Source organism: Carlito syrichta, unplaced genomic scaffold (genome assembly GCF_000164805.1).
Source record: "Carlito syrichta isolate Samal-C Ts95f unplaced genomic scaffold, Tarsius_syrichta-2.0.1 Scaffold308253, whole genome shotgun sequence".
Classification (NCBI taxonomy): Eukaryota; Metazoa; Chordata; class Mammalia; order Primates; family Tarsiidae; genus Carlito; species Carlito syrichta.
In genome coordinates, this window is record NW_007252349.1 from 103,365 (window position 1) to 113,585 (window position 10,221).

General features: G+C 45.9%; 1 protein-coding gene across 6 annotated transcripts in view; it reads right to left on the minus strand.

Annotated features, from left to right (window-relative positions):
- The window catches only part of ATG13 (autophagy related 13), a 63,667-nt gene that overhangs the window by 6,825 nt on the left and 46,621 nt on the right, over positions 1–10,221 (minus strand). For 3 of the 6 annotated variants that reach the window (XM_008065356.1, XM_008065353.1, XM_021716178.1), the window contains 7 exons: positions 9,982–10,022; positions 8,558–8,654; positions 8,123–8,221; positions 6,922–7,015; positions 3,154–3,252; positions 2,305–2,415; positions 1,795–1,931 (listed from right to left, as the gene is read on the minus strand). In XM_008065356.1, coding sequence (XP_008063547.1) covers positions 1,795–1,931; positions 2,305–2,415; positions 3,154–3,252; positions 6,922–7,015; positions 8,123–8,221; positions 8,558–8,654; positions 9,982–10,022 — 678 coding nt within the window. The remainder of the gene's footprint in view (positions 1–1,794; positions 1,932–2,304; positions 2,416–3,153; positions 3,253–6,921; positions 7,016–8,122; positions 8,222–8,557; positions 8,655–9,981; positions 10,023–10,221) is intronic. The other 3 variants (XM_008065354.1, XM_008065355.1, XM_021716179.1) reach the window with 3 other exon arrangements.

A 10,221-nucleotide genomic window follows, 5' to 3' on the forward strand; every position in this document is an offset into this window, starting at 1 on the left:
AAAATTAGCCGGGCGTGGTAGCGCGCGCCTGTAGTTCTAGCTACTTGGAAGGCTGAGGCGGAAGGATCACCGGAGCCCGGCAGGTCAAGGCTGCGGTGGCTGGGAGCATGCCACTGCCCTCCAGCCTGGGCGACAGAGTGAGACTCCAACTCAAAAAAAATAAATATAAATAAATAAATAAATAAAACGTCCCTCACAAGAGACACTGCCAGCAATTTTTCAAAGTCAAGCGTCCCAAATCTGACTCCTTAGCCAGCTAGAGCTTTCTCTGCCCTTGACATACTGTCTGGCCTGAGGGTCTCTGTGCTCCCTGCCATGCTTCCTCCTTCCCTCAACACTACCCCCTACCCTTCACCCCCAGTCATACCTCCATTCCTAAAGATCTTTGAACAACACATTCAGCTTGGTTGCTTCCACTCCCTCCCCAGCCCTCCAGACTGGTGCTGAGTCCTGCACCGGGCAAACTAAGCAGCAGAAACAGGGCCCATGCTGTGGTTGCCAGACCAGCAGCCACAGCCCTGCAGGCAGTAGGGGACAAGAAAGGTCCTCTGGCTAAAAATGGGGCTCAAGGTGGGCAGGAGGCCTGTGTAGTCAAGTGGCCACTGGACTTGAGCCAGCAGGGGGGACCAGTCCTGCAGAAAGGCTTTTGAGCTTTGTGACCTGCATTTCAGAACCCCTGAACAGGGGCCTCTGTCTTTAGCTGCTCTTGGACATGAAGGCTCAGAAACTGAGCCTGTAAAATGCCTTTGATCACATAACAGAGGGAGAACAAGTGAGGATGGAAGTTTGAGAAGCCAGGAATAAAATAAATTACTTTTCCTGATGGATGGCACACAAAAAAATCTTCCTAAACAATTCCCCTCCCGCTTTGTCACTTTATCAAGGGAATGAATACAATAGATCAGAGATTTCTATGATGAGAACGTTCATTTAATGTGGCGGGACAAAGCAATCTCATCATCTTGGGGCCTTCTAGATTAAGGGGGGCAGGGCAGGTCAGTTTGCGGCTTTCCAGGGAGTGCCTAGGGAGTGCCCATGTAATGGAAAGAAGGCGCCGAGACTTTGTGAGCAAAGTGGGCCCCATCCAGATACTTAACCCTTCTGAGGTTCTCTCCTCTCTAAAAAGGAGGTGACAGGGTGACTTCTGCAGGGTGGAAATATAAGAATTTTTGCTTCCTACCTAATCAATCTTCATAATGTGAATTTTACAGATAGTTTCACTTCAATAATCAGAAAAGACTAAGATTTATATGTATTTTAAAATGAGGAAATATAGACATTTTCTCTTTTTTAAGTGAGAAAGCAGGATTTATTGAGAGGACAGAAAAGCTCCCACAGTGGGAGGGGACCCAAGGGGGTTGCCCAAAATAGAAGTTTTCAAAGGATCTCAGCAGAAAATCGATCCCAGCAACAAACCCAGATACACTGTGGCCCCAAACTTCAGGGCTCTGGTAAACACCCTGTTCTGGTCTTCAGTTGACTCAAAGGGAATAAATCTCGGGGTAAGAGAAACACATCTGACCACCCCTTCACTGGATAGGGGTGATAAGAACCAAGCAGCTGCTATTTCCGGTAAGCAGTAAAGCCCTGGGCCAGTCTGTTCACATCCCAGCTACAGCATTAGATTCTCACCAGAGAATTCTAAGGAGTCCACACTCTGGGCACAAATGCAAAGCCCCAGCCAATGCTGAAAGCTCCTCTTTACCAATACCAAGTAAGCACACGTGTTTTGGGGAGCCCAGGCCCCCGATCAGACTCAGACTCAGCAGAGGCAGAGTCAAAATGTGAACTCACCTGCTGGAAGGTGTGGCAGCACAGTGGGCCCCGTCAGGAGGGGCGCAGGTTGCCAATCTCTCCTGGTCAGCCTGGGCACCGTGGACAGGTTGGTTGGGAGCAGGGGGTACCCCACCTTCCTTCCCGGGAACCATTAGCTTTGGGGGAAAATGGAAAGAAATGTCATGACAGTGTTTTGAGTGATTTCAAGTTTTCCATCACCAACGCTGCCACCAAATGGGCAGAAATCCCTGGATCTTTATCTTCTCTGGGGCTCAGTTAATGGAAGACATGCATGGTAACAACCCTGAGAGAAAAGAAAAGGAGAGGGAGAAAAATCCAGGGAAAGACTTCTTTTTGAAGTCTAAGAGGCTCCTTCCTCTCAGAGTCACTTTAGCCCTCCAAAGTGGCCAAAGAGTCTGCTGCGGAATACAGCCTTAGAACAGACCTCTGCCTCAAGAGGCCCTCAACTGCCTCCAGGAAAGGGAGACAGCCCTGGAAACCCATGGCCCTCCCCATCTTTAAAGATACCTGGTGAGGGTGTGTAGCATTTAAGCCAGTAGCAAACACTACTGGATAAGCCAGGTCAGCTGATCCAACGCCCAGGACAGCAGGCTGATAGGAAAGACGAGAGCTGGAAAGCTAAGCAAGAGAAAAACACAGAGGGGCAGGGAAAAACGCAAGGAAAAAATGGGCAATCCTAGAGTGTGACTAAGAGCAGCTCCACGGAGAGATAAGAAGCAGCCTAAGTGCCCACATGTGGGACCTAGTGTGATTACGATTAAAGGTAGACCAGGCCGTTCACTTTTTCGAGAAGAAAACATGGACTTGTTCGTACTGGGCTCAGGATTCCCAGCTGTAGAGCCTCCCGAAGGCCTCCAACGAATTCTTTCTCCCCCAGGGACTTGGCTAACTGTTTCAGTTTTAAGCCCAGCCCATCTGTGGGGCACAAGCCTGGGCAGAACCTCGAGCCAAGACATCAGGTTTTCCAAAGTCATTCTATTTTCTCCTTTGTCCTGAGGTCCCTTTGAAACAGAAAGTCATCTTCTCTAATCACACCCTCCATCACCCCTGGGTATGGGAGGGTTGCTATTTATATTGAAAAAAGAAAGATGACCAGTCCTGAGTTGTTTATTTGGAAATTCGATATAAATAACTCCATGTATTTTTCACATCAATGATAGGAGGAGGGGCAGATGAAACCACCTATTTTGGGCTGCTGGGCTGTGGCTGTGTCCTATTAAAATCTATTACCAAGTCTCAAAATAATCCCACAGAACACTTGGGACATTCAAATAAGTATACCCTGTACTTTATTGACAATTTTTAAATAAAAGGATGCCATAGGATTATATCCCCTTCTTCCCATTATGGACTCACTTGATGGGAAAAGGCCAGTCCTGCCATGGGGACTCTCAGGGTGTCCGTCACCACAGGAGTAGGGGTCTGAAAATGTGCCTTTGTGACAGTAAACACACACTGTGCACAGACACACACAGAGACAGGAGAAACAAGAAGAAAAAAAGAAAAGGGACTTGAGAAAGAGTGAAAAAACTCTGGAAGGGGCAGCAGCAAGAGAGGCTGGAAAAGATACTGGTGAGTCAGGAGTGAAGCAGGAAGAAGGGCGTGGCTGTCTTCCCAAAGGGACTTGGAAGGGTCCCTAGAGTGCCGTTTATCTCTGGGCCTCCATGCACGCCTGTTTCCCTGACAAGCAGCTGGATAACAAAGCTGAGTAGGGCTGGTATGACTTAGCAAAACAGAGAAACCAGAGCCTGTCTCTAGTCAAAAAAGGGTGGGAGGGAGTTACAGAAGAGCTTCTGGCAGGAAGGACTGAGAACCAGGGCAGGTGTGCTGGAGGTGAATGAGGAGGTGGGCCTCCTAGCAGTCGACAGAAAGCTTTTTTCAGGAATCCAGAATCTGCAGGGACAGGTTGAGACAGCAGAAATTTGTTGGCCGGAACTTTCAAGAGCTCGGGTGTATGGTTTCCTACGTCATCCGGGAAAGACAAGTGGGTGTGCAAGGGTGTATGTGTTCTTATAGTCCCGATGGTGTAGGAGAACTTGGAGTAGAAGCTGGGGCACTTTCAGAACGTTTATGATGTCAAAGCTACTTATGGGCATGATGATTATTTTGGGTCTTGCTGCTCCATCTTTAAACCTCACCAATTAACTAATTTGCATAGTTGGAGGTAGGACCTTGGGTCACAGTAGTATGCTCATTTCTAGATTCTGAGCCCAAATGACACAATGGTCCTTATATTATTGGCAAAACAAACATCACATTAACATGTATTTACTGGGCTCTAGTAAAAACTCCAATAGGAGTAGCTGAAAAATTATGTAAGTCACTAAGGAAGAAACTATTTCAATATTCACAAGAGTGAGGAAAAATGACAGCACATGATTTTCTCTCTCTGATCTCTCTCTACTATCAAGGTTCAAAATGAGTATTTCTACACCCAACTGTACCAGCCTTGATCAGAGGTCCCCAGGGAGTAAATGACAGGGCTCACTTATGGAGTGCACACCGTTGATAAGAACTTGATGTGCTCTAGTTTCAAACTGCAACAAGACACAATAAGAGACTACTACCATGAAAAAGAACCTCTCTTCATACAGGCCAACAAACTTTGCTGCAAACATCAGGTGCAGAAATTTTTTTTTTCTGAGTTGGAGTTTCTTTCTTTCTTTCTTTCTTTTTATTTTTTTGAGTTGGAGTCTCACTCTGTCACCCGGACTGGAGTGCAGTGGCCGCTCCCGGCCACCCTGTAGCCTCGATCTGCTGGGCTCTGGCGATCCTTTCGCCTTAGCCTTCCAAGTAGCTGGAGAGTTGGAGTTTCACTTTGAAAGCCCAGACTGGAGTGCTGTGGCTGCTCCCAGCCACTGCAGCCTCAACCTGCTGGGCTCCGGCGATCGTTCTGCCTCAACCTTCCAAGTAGCTGGAACTATAGGCATGCACTACCACACCCGGCTAATTTTTTTTCTTCTTGATTTACTGTAGAGACGAGGTCTCACCAAGTTACCCGGGTGGGTCTCGTACCCACGGGCTCAGGCAATCCACTCACTTGGGCCTCCCAAAGTGCTGGGATTACAGGCTGAGCCACTGAGCACAGCCAGGCGCAGAAATTATTTAACTTCCCTTTACTTTTGGGATCAAACTTCCACTGTATTAGAGAAAGAGACAAACTCCTTGGTAAGGCCCAGCCTCACCACCCCTCACAGCTCCAAGTGAACTGTAAGTATATTGTAAAACAAAACTGCTTAATGAGCTTTAAAATCTGACACATCTACATTTTGGTAAAAAAAAAATCTGCTTTCATTAATGTGCACTAGTTAAGAAAGTGGGCCTTCCCCTTTTTTTGTCAGTGTTGCTCGGTGTCAGTGAGCATACCGGAAGCTCCTCTACCCAGAGCAATGCTGACACTCATGCCTACTTACGTTCATGGGGGCAGGAGAACAACAGGTCTTATACCCCAAAACTAAACTGTCTAAGCAACTTGAGAACGAGAATCTCTTTCACCCTAAACAAACTAGGACAACAGAAATAATAGTGATTCATAGATTTTCCAATGTCATTCAGATATTAACTCCTGCTTTTGAAAAAGATTAGGGCCGAGCCGGGCTTGGTGGCTCAGCCTGTAATCCTACGCCTTTGGGAGGCTGAGGTGAGTGGATTGCCTGAGCCCACGGGTTCGAGACCCGCCTGGGCAGCGACACCTCATCTCTACAATAAATCAAAAAATCAGCCGGGCGTGGTAGAGCATGCCTGTAATTCCGGCTACTTGGAAGGCTGAGATGGAAGGATCGCCGGAGCCCAGCAGGTCGAGGCTGCAGTGGCCAGGAGCAGCCACTGCACTCCAGTCTGGGCGACAGAGTGAGACTCCAACTAAAAAAAAAAAAAGAAAGTCAAAGAGGAGGGCAGTAATGGAGGTGACACAGGCAGAGCAGGGACTAGGGGCAAGGATGACTTGGGGTGGAAGGCAAACAATGTGCCCCTGAAATTCAGTCAACTGCAAAATAACTGCATAGCTGAAGCAGTTCAGCACCATGCACATTACACCACAAGGCCACAGAGATGCTTTCTCTGGGGAAGCTTGCAACACTGATTGGAGCCTGTGTTTTATTGAAACTGGGTTTGCCAGTGAAGATTGACTCGAGGGGAAAAGTTAATAGTTAAAAAATGTTGGGCAACCCCCTCGGGTCTCCTCCCACTGTGGGAGATTTTCTGTCCTCTTGATAAATCCTGCTTAAAAAAAAAAGTGAGGCTGGGCGCAGTGACTCAAGTCTATAATCCCAACACTTTGGGAGGCCAAGGCGAGAGGACTGCCTGAGCCCATAGGTTCAAAACCAGCCTGGGCGACATGGTGAGACCTCATCTCTACAATAAATCAAAAAATTAGCTAGGCATGGTAGCACGCTTGTAGTTGTGGCTGCTTGGAAGGCTGTGTTGGAAGGATTGCCTGAGCCCAGCAGGTCAAGACTGCAGTGGCCTGGGTGACACAATGAGACTCCAACTCAAAACAAAACAAAAAACTCTGGCTAGACCAGGCGTGGTGGCTCATACTTGTAACCCTAGCACTTTGGGAAGCCAAGGCAGGAATATTGCTTGATGCCAGGAGACCAGCCTGGGAAACATAGCAAGCTCCCTTTTCCTTTAAAAAAAAAAAGTCTGGATAGAGAATGCAGACAGGCAGAAACCTGTGTTGACTATAAAGAAAAGCTACACCACTGGTTTCTTCCTGACATTTTACACTAAATAATTTTTGGCCTTTTGGGGGCACCTTCCATTATTAGGAATGAAACTTACCACTTCAAAAGAGAAGCAGCTATGAAATGAACAAGTGTAGGTTAGAGTACCACTCTGGTTGTCAGAATGCATTTGGAATTATGAGATTCTAGGGAATTTTAAGATGTCATCAGAAAGGTAAAGGCTAAATGTAATCCTGTTAGCTATGAATACTTCCAGACTAGAAATATTATTGCTAGATAAGAAGGTTCATTCTCATCCCTCAAAATAACCCCCTTGAAACAATCACCATCACCACCAAAAGGGATTATAACTAATTTTGGACACTGTTTCATAAGGCCCGTATATAAACCAAATAACTACCACCACCACACAGATACCACAGAATCTACTTTTCCCTACCTGGGATGGAGGGGAGGTGGAAAAAGAGGTGGTACACACTTCCTGAGAGTCTTCCACAGATGGGTATGTTACTCCAGCATCCTCACCAGCAGTCCTAAAGTGAAGGGGGAAAAAGAACACATTTTGTGGTGGTGGCAGTCAATTTCAGAAAAGATGCAAAGGGTGGCTAGATAAGGACAGGAGTTGTGCTAAGAACTGTTTTGGGCAGAGTTCATACTGGCAAGAGAGCACACTGAGTCCTTGATCATTTCAAACATCTCCAGAGACCTGCAATCAGAGGTTTAACAATTTTTTTTCAACCCAAAAATCTTACCTGACCTATCATTTGAGAGAATACTTTCTTAAGCCAGGACTGTGTTAGGGACCAGACCTGGGTCTTCAAATACTTATCAGTAACAGAGACTCAGTGAAACAAATGCCTAAATCCTAAAGACAAACCTATTCAACTTCATAAGCCCATTACATAAAATCAGTATCCTTTCTGATGTACAGCTATTTTAACCACTACAAAATTCTGTTTTCTGAGATCTAGGCCTGGAGACATTTTATTCTGATACATAACTAACTGTGCCAGAAGGCAACCTGAAAACCATCTAATTTGCCAAGGATACTCCACAAACGACTCTTGTAGACTTTAAGTTACTAGCTACTGAGAAAAGTTAGATCGCTACCATCAAGATACAAAATAAAGCTGGGCTCAGTGGCTCAGCCTGTAATCCCGCGCCTTGGGAGGCTGAGGTGAGTGGATTGCCTGAGCCCGCTGGTTTGAGACCCGCCTGGGCAACTTGGTGAAACCTCATCTCCACAATAAATCAAAAAATTATCCGGGCATGGTAGCGTGCACCTGTAGTTCCAGCTACTTGGAAGGGTCGCTGGAGCCCAGCAGGTTGAGGCTGCAGTGGCCGGGAGCGGCCACTGCACTCCAGTCTGGGTGACACAGTGAGACTCCAACTCAAAAAAAAAAAACAGATGCAAAATATCCAAGAAACTTCTAAGACATTCTGTATACCCCAAGTCTTGGTGTACCTAACAGGCAGCAGAAAGAAAAACTAGCCATGTGATTTCTTTCCACACAGGGTCTTCATCAGTGGCCCCCCACCCACTGGCTAGTATGTGCTGACAAAGGTGCCCTATGCACCTGTGCAGGATGGATGCTTTTGCCTAGCTGCAGTTTGGGAGAGTACCATATCACATTCCTCACCTGTAATTGCAGGGGTGCATGGGAGAGGAGCTAGGAAAGGGACGGTCCACAAAGTGATCAATGATAATCCCCATGATAGGTGGGGTCCTCTCAAATTGCCTGTAATGCAATAAGCAGATTATAGTATTGGTTAGAATGCCTTTCCAGCCCCCTGAAAGTTCTCACTGAAGGGCCCCTCATCTAATATCTGTTGGCAGGCACTGCCAGAGGCTCAACCATCAAGATCCCTAAATATAATCCACCAACTCTGGACAGGTTGGCTCTGGGATACTCAAATTCTCTGATCTAGCAACTGTGCTCTCTCTTTCTCAAGTGTATTCTTCTAAGGGGCTGTTTTCAGCAAAGCTGAATTACAGGCTTAGTCTTGAAGTTTGTGGGGAAGAAAACTTTAACATCTTTGGAAGAGTTCTTTTGGATTCCAGGGCTCTTCCTCACCTGGTGGACATGAAAGCCAAGTTAATTCTGTAAGCACAAGACAGAGTGATGGTGCCCACTGGGGTACCCACTGTCCCAACGCGAACTGTCTGGAAGCCTAGGAGAAGAGATAAATTGTTAGCTTTGTTGCAGAGAATATCAGCATTGACTCTAGTTTGTCTTTCCCTGAATCATTCAGCCTACTGCATAACCTTTAGCTTCACCTACTTAGCACTCTGAGTGCAGCAGTTTCAACTGTGTGTGTATGTGTGTGTCTGTGTAGGCTTTCTTCCCCTTTCAATTTATTCTGTATTGAGCCAGTACAGGGGAAACAGCATTTCATTTCCATATAAAACTACCTTCAAAGAGATAAAATAACTGTTAGTCTGAAAGCCCGAGAAAGTTCTACTACGCAGCCTTATTCAGACATGTCACACGCTGAACCAGTCAGTAAAAGAGCACAAGGAAACTGTCACACAAACACCTCAATTTATGAAGTAAATTTATAAACTGGGTAAGTGGCCACCCAAGCTGCCACTCTGGAACTAAGTACAGGAAGTCCCCAACATATGAACGAGTTCCATTCCAAGAGAGCATCTGTAAGTCCAATTTGTTTTAAAGTCCAACAAAATTAGCCTAGATACTCAACTAATACAATCAGCTAGATAGTACTGTATGTATTTAAGGGCTATACTGACACCTGGTGGAGTGAAATAATACAGAAAAAAAAGCAGGTGTGCATCTTTAAAGTTTGTAACCTGAAGGTTTGCATGTGGGGGACTTATTGTATAGGATTGAGCCAAGGCCTTGTGGGTGACACCTTCAACAAAACTTCCCTGGTTTTCTTGGTTTCACTTCCAGTTTTTCAAAATTGTTGGTGTTCATCACAAACATTTAACAAGCTTATTGTAGGCCAGGTGCTGTGGCTCACACCTATAATCCCAGCACTCTGGGAGGCTGAGATGAGAAGACTGTCTTAGCCCATAGGTTCAAGACTAGCCTGGACAACTTGATGAGACCTCTCTCTACAATAAATCAAAAACGTAGCCGGGCATGGTGTGTGTGCCTGTAGTTGCAGCTACTTGGAAGGCAGAGGAGGAAGCATCTCCTGAGCCCAGCAGGTTGAGGCTGCAGTGGTTATAAGCATGCCACTGCACTCCAACTCGGGCGACAGTGAGACTCCAATTCAAAAAAAAAAAAAATTAGAAAAATATACCATTATAAATAAAGAGTAAGAAAAAAAGACTGAGTTCCTGGAACTTTTGGGAAAATTATGTGGTTATCCAAGGCAGCTCCTTTGACCATCTACCTATATCTTATCTTTACTTGTATTATTATACATATTAAGATAATAATCTACATATTATTACAGGTAGCAACCAAGTTCATCTCTGAAGTCAGGAGATCTCTTAACACTACAAATGTTTTTCAACCATGATACATACCTTCTCCTAAGCCATTCAGCTGAACTTCCCCAAAATATATCCTGTAGGGAAGAAATAAAAAGAAATGTAACCTGATTTTTTTTTTTGAGTTGGAGTCTCACTCTGTCGCCTAGACTGAAGTGCAGTGGCTGCTTCCGGCCACCGCAGCCTCGACCTGTTGGGCTCAGGCAATCCTTCCACCTCAGCCTTCCAAGTAGCTGGAACTACAGGCGTGCGCTACCACGCCCGGCTGATTGTTTT